The sequence below is a fragment of the Colias eurytheme genome, chromosome 10 (assembly GCF_061535395.1).
Source record: "Colias eurytheme isolate Ceu_HAF_F1 chromosome 10, ilColEury1 Martin Lab GWU primary, whole genome shotgun sequence".
NCBI lineage: Eukaryota > Metazoa > Arthropoda > Insecta > Lepidoptera > Pieridae > Colias > Colias eurytheme.
Window position 1 is genome coordinate 5,240,191 of NC_142989.1, and position 19,293 is coordinate 5,259,483.

Here is a 19,293-nt window from a genome sequence, read left to right on the forward strand (position 1 = left end):
GAAACTCAAATTTGGCGTTTGATATACGAACGGCCCTGAATATAAATGCAAGCTCACACGATGCATCACGTCACCGAGCGCGGAAGCGGCGGCGTCGTCCGCCACCCATTCTACGCAACTCTGTCGCCATATTTCAATCGCTGAATTGACACATTGCCGTTCGAAACCATAAACTTTCACGTGAAAACTTTAACCTGGCATATTTACCTTGGTATACATCGCTACAGATAGCGCGCGCCGTTTGACGAGTAAAAACTTACAGATAGGTCATGTAACCGGTGTGGAAGTTTTCACATAAATTGGCGGTCATTCGACGTGGATATGCTGACTGAGGGAGTAACAAATATGCCAACTTGGGTTGTTATAACAGCGATATGTAAGTTTTGTGATACTTTGCCATTAGGTTTATGGAAACGATGGCTGAGATTACATTACACTTTCTGAAAGCTTCGTGTAATTCTGCGTCACGCAACGTCCCCGATTACGATTATAAAAAATATGCGGTTGAAATACGAATGGAGCTTTAAAAATTGTTATTTTAAAAATGAAATATTTGCAAGTAATCTGTCAAACGGTAGCCTAATTGTAATTTGATTAGGGAGCAGTTTGCACGAGTGGGCGACGGCATGACAATACCGCGTTAAAATGATTAATTTTTGTGCAACGTCGAAGGTGCCGGCCGCGGATACGTCTTCCGACGTAGATACGATTAATCTTGTTCCTTGCAAACATTCGCGATGCTTTTGTGAGACGATCGTGATATTTTTATATTGTACCCTCCGAAACTGCCACCGCTAGTTGGTCGCGGGCTCTCCTCTCGGCGGGCCTATTGAAGGATTGAAAAGGTGTTTGCGTTTCGTTATGATGAAAATAGATCTCCCCTCGGTTTTAAAAAATCCTTTATTCATCCTCACTTAGGCATCGATAGTTATTATGAAAATGAAATGTTTTAATTTTCCATCGTCATTCACTTACAATGGAATACTAAAAGGAATTTCATACAGTCATGCCAGCCTCATTTGATTAAATTGAAAATATTCTTTTGAAATGCATTTGCGATGCAAAAATTTGAGAACATACTTGAAAAAAAAAACGCTAAATGAAATGATATGAATTGATGCCAAAAGAATCATCCTCGCGAGCAGTAGTTTTTCATGGTCAAGCTTTTCTAGGCACTTAATCAGAAGTACCATGCTCTTTGAAATAAACTATAGCATTGAATATCTTTTTATCGAACACTCTAAATGATTTGCAATTTTCCTGTAACTCCAGTTTTTGTCAAAATGTAAACTTAAAATTATTTTTCTTGTTGATGGGTCACGAATCTTACTTTTACCCATTTTTGCTGCAAAGTAAATTAATTTTCAGAAACTTTTAGATAGAATGTTTAAAAAACGGTGCAAATATTTATAGATGAAAAAAATATTGACGGCATTTTAATAGGTTTAGACTTTAGAACACTCGAAACATGCTGTTTCTAATTTGTTGTCCAGACTGAAAATACGCGGAAATCAGACTTCACCTAAAGTTGTTTGATTTTATTAATTTAAGCTAACGTTTGATTAAAATTAAGCAATTTATTATAAAACTAGATAAACGGGTGTTCTATTACATATGAAATAATGCTTAATCTCTAATACTTTAATACACAAATGTTAAATAAACTTGATGACTACTTCATCGTGTTACCTGTTTCTAATTAAACGTCCACCACTGTATATAACAATGGAATACTCAAAAGGAATTTCATACGGACATACCAGTGCTCTGTCCGATTTGATTAAAACTGAAACGTTCTTTACAAAATGCATTTCCAATTTTATATTGCAAAGAACAGAAAATATAATTGATTTACAGTACGCTTCGTATGATGCAATACTGTATTGAAGTTCGATTTTACAATTCCATGTAAAATTAATAAAAATATAACTGTTATATTGTCCTTTAAAAATAATACAAGTTGCATTATGAAATAGAGAATACGGAAACCGGTGGTTTAGCACATCTATATCATAATAGCGATTCGTATTGGCACACTGTTAAGCTTCTTAGGCGGGGTCAAGAGCAACGATTGTCGAATTTAGATCTGGGCACTCGCCAACAATTCAACTGCTTCTCTGAACTAACTGGTTGAAGTTTCTTTTTATCGCCTTTGTAATTAGCGGGAGGCAGGTACTTGCTGAAATTGCGATACGAAAGAAATATCTTCACGATTTTGTATATTAATAGATAGGTATGTGAGGTGTCCTAGTTTCAAAATGATTTTTTTTTATATGTATAACACGGTAATTGTGACTAATAAAACTATCAGCGAGTGAAAAAGTGATATTCTGAATTGATTATGTTTTAAAACATTATTGATATTGGTTTTATTTTGAAAAAAATACCAGTCAGATAGTACAGTAATAAAAATAATTTATTGATATAAAATTTTAAATTAAATAAATACAGTAGTATATAGGTAAGTAAGTACCTTCCTACGTATTGATTAACGTAATATTTTAATTAAGAAATGGAAGATTGTGTTTCTTTTTGGTAATCCACTTAAAGATTGGATTAAAATTATGTATATAAAATAATTGCTTAATAACCTTATGCTTTGCAACATACAATGTAATGATATTTTATTACGGGTAGTATTTAAGCGAGTGACTGTAAATTAAAGTTTAAGTTATCAAAAATAATTAATTGGGGCAACAGAATTACTAAGTGAGCGACTGACTGCGAGCTATGAAAAATTAATAGATCAGCAACTAACAAACATTAATTTGCGTTAAATAAAATACAAAATGAGCAGCTTCAGAATATTTGAGCGTCCTAATATTAATTGTTTGAGTGACAATATTACGTCTTGTATTATATTCATTATTTTGCATATGATTTATTTATACTGAGTGGCATTTTATCTTAATCGAGGTACATATTTCGAATAGAAAAATCACTTTGAAAAATACTATAATGGACAGAGTAGGTAGGTACTATCAGTTCAATTTTTTTTTTAAAGTTTTATCAAATAACTATTTGAACAATTTATTCTCGTGTTTTTAGTCGCTCTAGATTAGCGTAATTTAGTCGCTCACTTAGTAATCTATTCGCTCAACTAGTAATTTAGTCGCTCATAGTCATATAGTAATGTAATCACACAGTTAGAATTTAAATATATCAAATGGATTAATCACAATCCTCCTTTAGTACGCTCAATCTGTATTTTATTATCAACTAATATTCGTTGCTTGTTTAGTTTATTTGTCGATTACTCAAATTCATTCCGCTCAAGTTATTAAATCAGTATCTCATAATCAGTCGCTCACTTTATTTTCAGTCGCTCGTTTTATTATTCCCCTTTTATTACACTCAAAGAGATTTAAAAATGAATTTCCTTTTTTTTCAATGACACGTCTGTATTTTGTTCTTTTTAGGTACATAAAAAAAACTTTCAAATACCTTTTTTCTTTCTGTTTTTCAATTCACATAGACTAAAACTTAGAAAAATGAAATTATAGTGATTAGAAACAAACATTAATAAAATACCAATGGTTATTTATTGAAGGTTTGTGACAGCCATAGCTTGCCCTAACAGCGTGAAAATTTCTAGGAAATAAGTAAGTGAAAGATAGTAAAACCCCAGGTAAGTATTAAAAGGTCCCAATGACACGTCCTGTTCGGCTCGTCAGAATCCAACCTCGACAGAATTGAATTACAAAGATTTAAATGTTTTATTAAGTTAAACTTTGCTGCGGTGGCATTAAACGAATTTATTTATACTTAGTTATCGGTTCTCGGAAAAGTCATCTTTCTAACGTTTCGGTAACTTGAATAATTAAATTTGTCAGTGGCGGTTGACACGGTGCTGGATTTTCTTCCCAATTTTCAGTGCTGTCACGTTTCTCGCCTTCCACCCGACGCGGACGCCCCCCATTGTGTCATTGTGATTCAATCATTTGAATTATATATTGTTTGATTTCACACTTCACGACGATTTCAATTTTGCTATTTCAAAGAGCAATTTGCAACCAATTGTTAGGATCAAACACCAAACTAATCAACACGCAATATTCATATTAAACAGCTGTGTAAAAGCTGTGGTTTCACGTGTCACCATTATGAAGAATTTATTAATATTTCAATTAAATATGCCGTTATATAAATATTTCACTAAATTAACACCGATTGTACATATTAATGAGAATTGACAAAAGTTTCCGCAATAGTATCACGTCATAGCGTCAAAGTAATGCACCGGTTTTCCAATATCCATACGATAAATACCAGGAAATGAATTTTATGTACCTAAAGCATTTTTTTTCTTTTATACAAATAAAACAGCACTGTTATCTTTCCTGTTAAGACTTTCCCTTTCTAAATAACTGAGTGTTAATAGTTACGCGGTCTTTTATCAAAAGTCTCCACACGCTCCAAATTTATTTATGTTACGCACCATTTTTTATATGCGCATTTCGTTAAAATATGACGCATTTTGAAAGATCCACTATGCGTGTTTTAATATTACGTATTGTTGTGAGGATAGATCAACGTTCCTTATATTTATTTTATATGCCAAACAATTGAAAGCGTGTTCAATGTGAATGTAAATGAATAGGGAAGACGAAATAAAAGTAAAGTGCAAAAGGTTAATTACATGGTAATTATGATTTATTCATTCCATTTTTATTTTATAAATTCCATTTGTACATTACAAGATTCATGCGATTTTAGAGAAAAAATGATATCAAAATAGGTATGTAGCAAAGCATTTTTCAACGACGATTTATACAGGGTGTAATCGTTAAGTGTACACAGGCGATTATTCCGTAACTATTGCAGATATCAAAAAACTTTATACTGATATCGAAAGCCCTTTACCTAATGAGTAAAATGACAATAATAAATTTTAAAAATAAAACGGGAAATATCCAAAAAAGTTACATTAAACACTCCCATACATTGAATTTTCCATACATTTTGTGCTCAAAGCAAATGTTCGAAGTGACGTCCTCGTTTTGGAATACCATTGTATTCAACATCGAGCTCTGTTTACAGTTTCTAAATGAATTTTTATTAAAATTTGCGAAGTAATTTAAGCACAAATTCAAAAAAAGAACCAAAATTTTTCATACTACATGTTTAGGATAGTCATATCTCATACTAAATGTATGGGAGTGTTTGGTGTAAAATTTTTGGATATTTCCCATTTTATTTTTAAAAAGTTATTGTTGTTATTTTACTCGGCTTTCAATGTCAGTACATATAAAGTTTTTTGATATCCGCAAAAGTTACGGAATAATCGCCTGTGCACACTTAACGATTACACCCTGTATATTACGTCTTAGGGATATTTAAATGCATTTCGAAGGTCTACCAAACTTGCACTTATATTATTCCTTGAATAATTCAACGTTCCTTCGCCTAATACATTGCTACCGTTCTACATTTATTACATATATATTCTCTGCTTGAAGGTTAATAATATGATGATTACGTTGCTTACATGTAAGAATACATTGCTATTTCATTTTCCTTTTGAAGATGTAAACACAAAATAATGTTTTGTGAACGTTATTTAAATCATCGCAACCGGAAGTATATGGAAGATATTAATAGTGTGTCATCGATATCATAATCTAGTTCGAACCAGTCACGGTCCACTAGGACAAAGTAAAGAAACCATCTGCGGCTAATTAGAAAATATTAAATACAATAAGCGCAGTCGTCCTTATATCCACCGAAAACTAGTTTTAAAATTGCGATGAATTATTTCGAAGGCTATAAAACACGGAAATCATAAGCCATCGGAGTCGGAGATTACGCAAGAGATTATAGTTGTAGAAATTCGACAAAATTTAAGTTGGTAGCGTATTAAAGGGGACGTAGACGGAGACGGTTAATTCACCCCATAAGGGTCGTAGTGGCGCCAGGGATCCTGCCGTAGACAAATTTCTAAGTATGAAAGCGCCCTCCTTTCCGCCCGCGCTTCTCTGGGATGCTGTAGCGACATTTGATAGCGCATTGACACGTTTGCCGCCTCATGTAACTTTCTGCTTTGTTATTTGCCTTCATAATTTAACTGTAACCTTGCTTTGTAGCCCTCATCCTTCTTTCATCCTGTTCATCACGTGATAAATAAGATGGCATTTGTCTTGTATTTTTGTAGGGTTATTAAATGATTTTTTTTCTTGCATTATGCAGAAATCTTTAAGGCAATAAATATGTCAAATCATGTCATAATCCACAAAATTATTCTAATACATTTTTTTTTGTAGAAATAGTTAGCTTTTTGATTAAGTAAAAGCGACACGCTATATATATGTCCATGAACTCGCTCGCTATAAAGTGTTCAAAACAAGTTATATAATAATGATTAAATAAGATTTTAAACACTCTTTTCGTTGTATTGTATTTATTTTATTACCAACTTAGTACTGGAAGATTAAATTTGAATCTGATTCTTATTGATATTAAAATTAATTCATATTTTTTAAGCTATAGTCTCAAGGCTATGATATAGGTAACAGATTTTTTACTTATAAAAATATTAGTTTTAGAATGACGCAAAATTGTTCTTTTAGGTAAATGATAATTTGGAAATGTTTATCATCTAACTATATTAAATGTCGTCATACAGTAAAAAACTGTTGTTATACATGATTATATCCTTGAATATTTAAGGATGCAGTTAATTTTTTGTGCATATAACATTATTCTAAAAATAGCAATTTCAGTTATACTCGAACTAAAATTGACACGTTGAGTATTTTTCATCTTCTTAAAAGTTGTATGTACCTAATTCATTGTTATGTCGAAGTTCCTATTAAACATTCTAAAAGATACAGCACCATGAAATTCATCTCAGTTCGTTTTACAGTCGAATGGGTCAGTAAGTAGATGTAAAGTTGTCCAATAAAAAAGAGGGCACCGTATAATCAGACTTAGATAAGTCACACGAGAATGAATACAATACACATAACGGCTATTTGATGTCTAGTATAGATTGAGCCCGACGTTTTTCTCTTTTAGCACAATAGGTTCGCAAGCCGCATCCTACAGGTTACAATATATTCCTCCCATTTCCGCCATAAAAGCACGGATAGATAACGTCCCTGTTAAATTATCCGTAAAAACTGCCAAAAATATTAGATGTTTTACATGTGGCTTTTTCCGCGAATTTTATGTTTGAAGACAAAAATTCCACATATTTATGTGGAGCGAACGGTGCCCGAGTAAGTGGCAGTTCTCACAGGACACAGAGAAATTATTTATGGACTAATTTATTGCTAAACTTCATTCGTTGCTGTGGTTGCTTTTATATTCCTTCGACGGGAAAAAGTTGCGAGATTTTATTGCCGGTGTGAGATAGGACACGTTATTGTTACTAACTTTGAATCGCAGTTGAAATTAAAATAGAGGTTTTGTGGTCATTGGGGTCATAATCATAAATGGCCCAGCGTCGAATGGCTATTTTGTCTCTGTTATTTTTATACTTCACTTTTATTTTATAATATATATGGAATGAAAGTTCAAGAACTTACTATTTGTTATTAAAAAAAGGTTTAAACGTAGTCTATTTTTCTTTCAGAATTCCATTAGACACAATCTATCTCTCCACAACCGATTTATGCGGGTCCAAAATGAGGGAACCGGCAAGTCTTCATGGTGGATGATCAACCCTGACGCCAAACCCGGAAAGTCAGTGAGACGGCGAGCTCTATCTATGGAAACGTCCAAATCAGAAAAAAGAAGAGGGCGTGTTAAAAAGAAGGTACGAAATTTTCCTTGCCGGGGTTTTTTTTTTAAACAATTACTTACTTAAATAAGTCTGAAACTTACTCAGATGAGCAAATATTATTTTTGAAAAGAATACTGATTTATTCAATTCACAGCTTAGCCAGTTGGAATAGAGTTGTTTTAAAATTTTACACAAAATTCGACACAAAACGGTTATGTTAAGTGAATTAAACCTCTTGATTTCGATGCGATGATTCTGATATTATAAGAATTAAACTTTGTCTACAGCCGGAAGCGTTGAGAAATGGCATCACCGCAGATACAACACCAAGTCCTAGCAGCTCCATATCGGAAAGTCACGACATTTTCCCGGATTCACCAGTTCCCAGGTAACAATTTTCAATGAACCTCAAACTACCAAAAAGCTTAAAATAGAAATTTAGTAGAGACAAGACTAGTTGCTTCCTTTGATACAAACCACTGTTGCATATAAGTTCGAAAGAATTGTGGCATTCAGCCAATAATACTAATGGTTATGACTATAAGTTTTGTGTTACGATTTTAATTCGACTTTTAATGTACATTAGTAAATTACCATTAAAGGCTAAATGTATGACTAGACATATTTGGGAGAGGTTGAGAAACTAGGTAGGTAGTAAAATAATGAATAAAAGCAAAATGATGATTTGTGGACTTGTGCTGTCGATTATCATTTGCAACCATTAGACAATGAGTTATGTATGTGACCAAGCTAGCAATTTCGCCAATATTTTTCATTTTTATTACTATATCACGGACATTTTTATAACTTTATGAGTGATTAGTTTTCTTTTCTTACTTCTTACCCAGCAAAGTATCTCTGACCGAAATTTATTTTTGTGGAAGATCAGAGCAAATGTATATTTGCGCTGACCATTAAACTCGTTATGATAATCGCATCATTCGGTAGAGGGTTGCGAAACGAATATTAGATTTGCATGCTGCTACCCACTACTTAATATCGTTGATTTAGATGATATTTTTAGACGTTGAAAACGTTAGATGACGTAGTCTAGTCTAGTTTTTATTTTGAGCCAATAATTATTTAATTTATTTGCGTGATTTGTATTGATAAAATCTGACTTTATCAAAATCTATAATTCAAGAACGAAAGTTCATATAATATGATAGTCAAATTTTATCAAAACAAGTTGCAATTTTTTTAACGCTTGTTCGCTTTGGCGGCAGTAGCAGCAGTTTTCAGCTATCGCCGGACTTCCGTCAAAGAGCGTCTTCGAATGCTTCATCGTGCGGCCGCCTGTCTCCAATCCCGTCGCTGTTACATTCAGAAACAGATTGGCAGACGGATTACGGGCCTCCATCGGATTTTACATCAAATAACGATTATTCTCAAGACTTCACGCAAGACGAGTTGGCCGGCACTCTAGCAGACTCAATGAAGCTACACGGGGATCCCTTCCTAAATACGTAAGATTGTATTTGCTTTTAGAATTTTAGGGCTTTAAAATTAGGCCTGCAGTTACTAAGCTGTTTGATAATAGCATTCAAAAGATTTAAAGAGTATTTGTATGAAAATGTCTTCTGAATGACTTTATCAGGTACGAGTAAAATTGGCCCTTTAATGCTTCTTCTACCCGCAGTTTGCATCAAAATCGCCTTTAATTAGATACTAGAAAGCTTAGTTAAAGTATTAATTAGTCAGAATTATGATTTTACGTTACCAATACAAATTTTATTCACCAAATAAAGTAATAGGTATTAAAATTTTAATACGTTCAGTGAATCTGGAGAATCTAAAGAATTATTAATTATGTCAGAATTATATATTTTGGTCTTTTATCTGAATTCAAATGCAATAACCTTTTGAAAGAGAGGAGTAAATCACAATTTGGAGAGCTTCAAAATTTCAGTATTAATAACAAGTTTAATTTAAAATTATTATTCCTATACCTTTTTACTACAATCAAATGTTTTGAATGTATACAAAGTATCGCATATATTTGAAAGGCAGAGCAATGAACATGGATATTTTTTTAACTACTGTTCTGATTTTAAAGTTCAGTTATGTTTTAATAAGACTGATATTCATCCCTCTCTCATCTTTATTAGTTATAGGGGTTGTTAAGTTAAACGCATCACTTGTTAGTGATACCTATACTTACTCAAACTTTAGAGTAAGATTCACAAATAATTACTAAAATTTAAGATCCGAATTACAAATCACTAATTTAGCACATTACTCAAAAACATGCTACTGAACATTAAAATTGGTACAGATACGTCCCAACGACGTCGTCATCGTCGTCCGGCGGCAGTTACCGCTATGCGTACTCGTGTCCGCGGCACCCGCACGGCAGTTGTGCGTGCGCGTCGCTGTTCCCCGCGCACCCCGCAAACCCCGCGCACCCCGCGCACCCGCACGCGCTCGACCACTTCGTGCGACCCCCGCCACCCGCTGACCCCGCTGATATCATGCAGACAGGTATAATGTGAAGCTTTATTCATACACATAATTCTTTACTAACACTAATAAAATGATCTTTCTGTCCAACCTTGGTAAATGCCTTTTCCATTTTCTTCCTCTACGTTATGTCTAGCAGACAGGCATAGTAGAGGTCTATATTTTGAAGCGTGAGAAGAGACCTATTTGTAACACCTGATTGATTCAAGATACTACTACACTTTTTATTATCTTGTCGTTTTTGACGATGATGATGTGCTTTTAATATCTGGGTTACAAAAGTATTAAAATTTTTAAGTTTAAGGAGTCACAGTAATGTTTTACAGAATAGCTTACTTTACTCATAAAACTATTTATCGAATTATATTTTTGACCTTGGCTTCATTGAAGGAAGAAACAACGCAGAATATTATATTCCTATTTCATCCGACATTTTCCCTCATCATCGTTTTGAATATTAGTGATAAGGATAACGACCAGACAGTACTGAAATACTTCCGGTTGTAACATTTAAATAATGGGTATAGTTAATATGACTTTAATTGAATGTTTTAAATACCCTGTCTTCAGTGTATTATCTTAAATAGAATGGAAATGTTAGTACCGGTTTCAATATCTATTAATTTCCCTGATAGCTTATTTGACGTAAATTTTATACATTGTTGATCATTTAAGAAATAAGCTTAATATTATGAAGCTGTGAAACCGGCTATGAATGTAAAAGTAATGCTTAGACTTCATGATGGTAAAAACAATATTTCTCCCTTAACAGAAAACAGCCAAACCCAAATGGTGACGACATCAGATGCTGCGTTAATGAACGGCGGTATGATGGTGCAAGCTGGTGCGATGGGTCCCACCACAGTGATGGGCCAGATCATGGGTGCCCTCAATACTGGACTCGCGGAGGACCTGAACATTGAAACGTTAGAACATAGCTTCGATTGTAATGTTGATGAGGTATGTTTTGCCAGTTTACGGAAATTATAACGCTAATGTTCAAAGTGATGATTTCTAAAAGTAATTAAATAATGTTGATTCAATCTACCCTACAAGATTTGAAGGATGTGTTTTTCTTTTAATTGAAATAGAGCCTTTGTGCATTCCTAGGAATAGCCAGTTACGTTATTGATATTAAAACATATACGAGACTAAATGAAGTTTATGAAGCAAGTCTTCAGCAAATAGAATTTCATTTGGACACTTAGGGAAATTGAAACATTAGGTCGTTAACGTTGGGTCATAAGTCATAACTTAGATAATACAACGTAAAATACGTGGGTGACAAATTTTTCGAGCATATTAGGATAATTAAACTAAGACATTGACGATAATGGGTAATAATGGATATATTATACCGTTTATGAATAAAGGGAACAATTAATTCCAATAATTTGTAATATGGATATTATACGTAAACTGATGAATTTTGTATCCTTTGTTTGCAATTCATAAAAACATAAAATTTTATTAACATTGACTATTGGATCTCGTCATTGTCTGTTGTTTTTTTTTTTCGAAAACCTATAAAAACTTTTGCCATTTGTGGTTCTAGTTATTAAAAGGATAAACATTACCTACTTTACGAGAGAAGTAATAAAAATCAAAGTAAATGTTAGACGTCGCGCATAACGGCTAGTCTGTTAAACAATAAGGAAAACGTAACAATTTTAATTTCTCACGTGAGTTATTTCAAATATAACAAATGTATTTTCATGCATCTTTGATGATTCATAATGCTAGCAGTTAGCACAATCTAAATGAATGGATGCTTTTTAAGTCTGCACAGTCTGCTAATCAGCTGAAATTAAAATTACAAACTTTGCCCTTTTTGTCGTACTTATTCTTAACTACTAACTTCGGGACTTTTCCCGAGCTGTCTTTTCCTAGTTAAAATAAAAAATACCTCCGCCTTAATTTGACTCCATGTAGTTTTTAGCCATTTGGATGGCGTTGTCTGCATTATATCTGTCACTCTTAAGGCGTACCCGGCCTAATTCCAGTATTTTTTTAGAATTCAGTGATTGGCGGTGATTTATGTTTGTAACCGCATTTCAAAATTTGGCTTTGTTTGCGTTAATATCAGTTACATTTTTGTCTTTGTCTTGTCAACTGACTTCACCACTGTCCTGAAATAAGTGAACAATAGTGCAATTTTTAGGGATATTTTATTTAATTCAAGATATTTTATATTCAAAGTTGCTCGCTGATTCTCTCTGAATGTAGGCTTTATAAATAAATTATAATACTTACCAGTCAGCAATTTTTGCGTCTTCTTAATAACTAATCAAGTTAGTCTCATTGTTTTTAGTTAACAACTCGTTATCTATTGCTCTCACAGGTGATAAAGCACGAGCTGAGCATGGACGGCAGCCTCGACTTCAACTTCCCGCAGCAGCAGATGGCTTCAGACGCTGAGAGCCACTTCGCTGCGCCGGCCCCGCCCGTCCCCACCACACTCTCTGGGGGGGGACAACGCACCCCGTACACCGTTGCCCCCTCTTGGGTACATTGAAGTCTATAGTCTGTGGCCTATAGTCTATAGTCTATGGTCTATAGTCTGTGGCCTATAGTCTATGGTCTAGTTTGTCTATAGTCTTTCAAAGTCGTCATATTATTATGTTCACCTCTTGGGTACATTGAAGTCTATAGTCTGTGGCCTAAAGTCTGTGGCCTATAGTCTATCCTCTATGGTATATAGTCTATAGTCTGTGGCTTATAGTCTATGGTCTAGTTTGTCTATAGTCTTTCAAAGTCGTCATATTATGTTCAACATTTCAAAATTTTAATATAATTTCGGTTACGTTTTAGTATGTATATAAATTGTTACGTATTCAAGATATATTTGTTTTTATCATTTAGTCTATATTAAGGATGGTTACCGTTTGCAGTCGAATGTGCTAATTAGTTGTGTGGTGCGGGGCGGGGCGGAATGGCGCGATTTTGGATATCAAGGTATGTTTTTTTAACCCTCACTTTTTTATAAGTAAATATAAGAAAATTAACAAAAAATGCGTGGAAAATATATTCCGGAAACAAACAACCTTTTTGTGAGTTTTTTTTTTTGAACGGCTCAAAAAATTGTCTTAACGCATTTTTCAAATGGTATTTCAGCAAAATTTTAAAGATTCGCTATAAAAAAATAAAAAATAAATATTAATTGGAAATAATATTATTGGAGTATAAAAAAAATCAATTTTTTGCGATAAGTCCAACAAAACACATATATTATATCATCACTCAAACTAATCTAATGATACAACAATTAAATAATCTTTTTTAATCATTTTTTCATTCAAAATTCCACTGCACAGATAAACATCACGTAAATCCAAAAAAAAGCTCAAAAAATCATTGCCAAAATACGTCATAATTCGATAACCCACGTTCAATAAATAATCCGAGAGTACTCAACAAATACATTAGCGAGCGTTTAACAATAGTCAGCTGCAATAAATCGTACAGTATCAGCGATAATCTGGGAAACTTTTGCAGCACAATCCAATAACTTTGTGTAGTATTTCGGTAAACTACAAGTCTGTTGTTTCGTGAAAATACCGCGGACGTCCTGACCCCGTTCTCGTGTCTTTAAGATAGGAAGTAAACTTTTATAATAGCGTCTGCATTTTTCGTTACGAGACTGATTTATTGGTTTAGATAATAATGGAGTTGCGTTTCTATCTCTCTTAATTCTTGGACATTATTGCACGCAATTCGGATATTGGTATAGGTTTAACTTAATTTTATCGAACATTGATGGAGTAGATTTAAGGGATAAACTTATAAGTAGTTATAGAATTTATCACTTTTTTACAATTATCACCTTAAAATATAAATATTTAGGTAATATTCATAACTAATAGATCTTGGCTATATTCAGATGTATCTTATTTATAATAATCATACATACAAGCAATAAACAATTAGAATGAGGGAAAACGTTTTGTTTATTCATGTTATCAAAAATATCTGGTTATCAAACCTATTTAAAATTAGTCATAACTCATAACACTTAAAATATTAGGAAAATTACTAGCCATTTATGAAAAAAAAAATAGAAAGGAACATGATTATCCGGCAAGACCACTTTAAACTACTTAAATAATATAATATAATACTTTAATAAAAAAATACATATTTACAAATAATTTTGTAACAAATTCGTCTTACCCATCGTTGTTCAGTATGATAACTAAAAGCTATTTACAAAATAAAGAAAAAAATTGTTCAACAAGGCTATTCTGACTCTCATTCAAGTTTACGACGTTCTGTATTACGAAAAATAACTGCGTCATGTTCGCGCTTTGTATGGGGATTATGACACGTGAGGCCTTTCAGAGAATATACGGCTGATAAACTGAATGAAAAATGTTATGAGATACTATCATTCCCTTGAGGTATTAGTTTGAAAATAAAAATCACAAAAAACGATTGCTCGTAAAATTGAGGACATTTTAGACTTTAGGAAGTCTTGGGAAAATCTATCCACAACTTGATCCATATGTCCCAACTCCCAAGCAACGATAAAAAACTTCGTGATCACAATGTAGGCATAATATGCTGTGTTTAGATATAAGTAGTAAATCTCAAACAAGAATCGTCACTTAAAAAAGCTACGCCATAGTTATACATTTCAATGAGCACTACTTAGTTTACTTAAATTGCACATTAGAAGTTCCAGTACTTTTATTTATTTGTTTGGTAACCTTGAGCTATTGATATCTATTAATATAATTTACATATTATAATGTAGTAAATCACTTTGAATAGCTGTAGTGCAGAGGAAGGTTAATGATACAATAAATAAAAATTCTTGAATAATCTGTGTTCTTTTGTTCTATATTGCAACATTTCTAGAATTGGTAGGTGGTCGAAATCGGACCTTCTCTTTATAACGACTTTAGGACAAATATTCAATCATTTTATTATTAATATCGATTTCATTAACAACTGGTACATAAGCACAACTGAAAAAAGGAAATTAGATTGTCCAGAAAAATGTTCAACTTAAAGTCATGCGTTTAAAATTAAATTATAGGTACATATATGTACTATGAAATTTTAATTATAAGAAAAGGAAGTTAAAGAGTATAATCAGTGGATTAAAAATCGGCATGGTGTTTTGACTGCTACGAACACAATAGAATGTGATGGATTGGAATATTTCTATTGAAAACCGCTCGTCATTTGTTCACTGATATGAATATATAATTAGATTTGTATTGAATTCGGTTTGCAAGCGGTCGTGATTCAATTTTACCTTTGAATGGCCGCATTTACGCGCTAATGAGGGGTCTGGGCGGTAATTAATCATATCATTTTAAGCGTAAACGGTACTACGGAACCCCGACGATCTAGCGCCTTGGAATAATAGAATAACACGAAAAAATCCGTAGAGCACAACGCTATTAAGCTGTGGTAATGACTTGTTTTTAAGGGTTACAAAAAAGTCTCAAGCAGACGGTATTGCTGCGCCAGCTTTTAGATTTTTTTATAATCGCTTCTCAGAAGTTAATGGAGAGTAAAATTCGAATCAAAAAATTGCGATGTTATTTAATATCTAATGTTAAATTATCTGAAAATAACATTACTCAGCTAATGCAACGGCAAAGTTACTTCGTAGTTGAACTCGAATTTTTATTAACAAGCTGATTTTCATAAAGACTCGTTTAAATTTCCAAACTCATCCTGTATTCCGGTCGGCCGGCGACATAATTAGGTAGGTCCCACCTTTACACACGATTTCTCGGCACTTGTTAAAAGTTTTCAATTGCGTTACGAGGGGTTCTTAGTTCCTTACACAGAATTTATTCATTATATTCTCCCCACTACACCCCTACTTAATAAAACGCGTCTGCTGTTTACGGCCTTACCCCCTAATACTTACAATTTTAAATATTTACCGCATGGCCTTTTAAATGAGCAATGAATTAAACATTGTTTTCTTATTTTATTTTTATTATTATTTATTATGATGCGTCTTTTTAAATAACTATTTCTTCATCACGTATTCTCTCATCTATACATTTCCGAGCATTGTCTTGATGGGATTTCTTTTCAAAATAATAAATATAAATAGATTATCTTGGTGTCCGGTTCTGTCTCCGCTAGCAGAGCGAGTCCTTCCATCACGGATGTCATTAATATTTACGCTATCTATTTTCTATTCCACTAATCACATGATAAATACCCACGCACCATTCTCATACTGAACAACTTCGTCGTCTTCAGTACAAAATAGTAATTGAACTTATAAATTTTAGACAGCATCACTCAATATCGGGGCATCGTAAACTTTTCCAATTTGAATCTTATGTATCGTAATTCATTGTCGATCAACATGATTTACATGAAGATTTTCTTAGTATTTTTACATTCTATCGAAGTTTGTTCGATGGGCGCTGAATACCAAGCGGGCCGAGCGACTCCTCATTATTGCTTGACAGCTTATGGCGAGTTTTATCGGTTATTTAAATGAGACAACATAGTTATGGCTGTCAATTTTTCTTAAGGTTACGTGCGCACAGCTTTTGAAAATTTTATAAATCAGTGTGTATTAGCATAATCGGAAAGCTTCCAATTTCGTTAAATTTAAGCTGTTTTTCTTTTACTTCTACCGTGAATTAAATATCAAACATTTTCCATTTAAAAATTTACAATTTAATTACTTACTTGCCACTCGCGCTTTTTTAATCAATTGAACATATTACCAAATTTGCGTCAGCAATGAGGAATGGCGAGGGGCTGTTATAATTTTGTTGAATGTTTCACCATTCTCCGTCGCGACCACTACAATTAGATTACGCGTTCATTAGAACGCGCCCGCACTGCTAACGATTTTATTATTTTTATTGCGCATCAGCAATGCTCCGAATATTTTCAACAAATTATGCACGCTCGGAACACGAAGACGAAATATTCTAATTGCTGAGACGTTTTTGACGGTTCGCAAATTAGTGTCTGGTTGTAATTAAATTTGTCGTCTGGAAAATTTAATAATAAAGCGTAGTTGAGAACTATACCTACCTTAAATTAAAATTAATTTTAGTGATTAGAGAATTTTCCGATATTGTACGTTCTAGAGCTTAATTCTGGAGTTGAGGAATTCAGCCACTCTCGCTGATCAGATCTAATGAGAGTAAAGTTTATCGTTGTTCGTAGAGCGAACTTGGGCGGTATAATATTAAACCATGATAATTTTAACAGTTTTCGTTATCATTTCGTATAAATGCGCATTTTGGATGCTTTCTGCGATGCAGATGTAACGTATAAAAATGCATGACTACCGGCCGCGGCCGTATCACTTTCCGTCTCCATATAAAGTGACGACCATATTGAGCCCGACTTCGTAGTAGTATAGGCCATATGTTACTAAAAATGTCTTGTTACGCCATGATAAATAAATAAATAAAAACAGATATGCGTGCCCGAACACAAAAAAATTAACTTTTTACCGCGTTAGAACTAACTCGTTTGATCAAAGAAAAATATCCGAATTTGTACATGCGGTAATTACGATTTACGATGGAGTAAATATCGTTTCTTGCCCCTTTGCCAATTTGGATTTATTTTTCAAAAGATAACCATATTGAGTTCCTTTCCGTTCTTATTTCATGTTACGTTCTTATACAATTTCAGTAAATATGATAATTAGTTATAGCTAAAAATGTGGCAAGTTTATCTTTGTGCAATTAAAAGGAAATTATCAATCGCGTGCTCGATATGTGTGTATACGATAAAGGAAAAAAAAGTCTGATTAATTTTTATTTAATCGTAAATATTACTTTTTAAACATGCGCTATTGCCAGAACTCAGACATTATCATAGATAAATACCATAAACATGATTGTGATTCTGAATGAGTTGCAGTTATTTTAAGCATTTCAATCTAAAAAACATCAAATGTATATCTTCTCCGTTGTTATGCATTAGTTTCTTTCGACTTTTTTTATAAAGCAAAAAGTTTCCAACATGTAGTTTATACCGAAGGTGATTATTTTATTAGTTACCGGAAAATTATTATGGACAAATTAGTATTAGCAAATATTGTTGATGCACAAACATTGTGTTTACACATCAATACAATTATGATTGAAATAGCGATTTCACAAAGAAGGCATTATTTTGAAATTCAATTAGGTTTCCGCGACATAGTACATAGTATAAACTATAGGTACTTATAGCAAAATTGTTCCCGCGTCTGTATGTAGTAATCAGTTTTTTAACCCATTGACCACCGAGCGGCCCGATCGGGCCACGACACAATAGATTTTCTATTGTGTCTGTGATTCCGGGGCCTGATGGATTGTGAAACTTTTTTAGGCGCGTTGCGTGTAAAATTTTAAGGTCGAATCATGAGAATACCGTTACGTCATGCAGTAAGGCGACGATTTTTTTATCTTTGAATTTTGGCAAAGATGTTTCACTTCTGACACGTGTGCTCGTCACACACGTTCTTTTTTAATAGAAAGAGTGATTCAAGAGGAAGGTTTAATATAATTTATTAGGTTTTAGGCAAAGCGAATGGAAAACTATTAGTAAATAGAAATAATAACATGTAAGTGTTGTTTTTATACAATAAAAATGTAAACAATGAAAGTTGAGGAGTGAGCGCATAGCACGCTTTGGGCGTAGGGCGTGTCGCTCCGCCTACATGCAACAGGTCGCTGGGACGCCCACACACTTGCTGTGAACTTTTTCCAATATATTGTTTATTTATTTAATTCTACGCACTTTGTGTAGTATTGAAAGTATTCTGGATTGTATTAAATTGTAGGCTTGAAATTTTTTCCCTGTGATTTTTCACTGTGATAGGCTCCAGCCTCGTGGTCTTTGAAATTGCTAGAAAATTTCCGTAATTACTTTTCCTTAATAATTTGGTAAAATCTTAGTCTTTTTTACATCAGGAAATAGATTAGATAGTAGTATAAGGTATATACCTATACTTATCGCTTAAGTTAATTGTTGCAGTGATGTTTTACGGATTAATAAAAGTAGATATTAATTAAATAATAATAGTTTAAAAAAACTAAAAAACACGCTTTTAGTTCGGTTTTCTATAAAACGCGTGTTTTTTATTCTTTTTTAACTATTATTTATTTTATCAAATT

At 33.2% G+C, this 19,293-nt stretch overlaps 1 protein-coding gene across 2 annotated transcripts in view; it reads left to right on the plus strand.

Moving 5' to 3' along the window:
- The window catches only part of foxo (forkhead box, sub-group O), a 71,841-nt gene extending 58,991 nt beyond the window's left edge, over positions 1 to 12,850 (plus strand). The window contains exons 3-8 of one of the 2 annotated variants that reach the window (XM_090106618.1): positions 7,574 to 7,756; positions 8,011 to 8,111; positions 8,953 to 9,189; positions 9,999 to 10,204; positions 10,956 to 11,143; positions 12,525 to 12,850. In XM_090106618.1, coding sequence (XP_089962744.1) covers positions 7,574 to 7,756; positions 8,011 to 8,111; positions 8,953 to 9,189; positions 9,999 to 10,204; positions 10,956 to 11,143; positions 12,525 to 12,698 — 1,089 coding nt within the window. In that variant the 3' untranslated portion in view covers positions 12,699 to 12,850. Of the gene's footprint in view, positions 1 to 7,573; positions 7,757 to 8,010; positions 8,112 to 8,949; positions 9,190 to 9,998; positions 10,205 to 10,955; positions 11,144 to 12,524 lie in introns of both variants that reach the window. The other variant, XM_090106617.1, reaches the window with a different exon arrangement.
- The last annotated feature ends 6,443 nt before the right edge of the window (positions 12,851 to 19,293 follow it).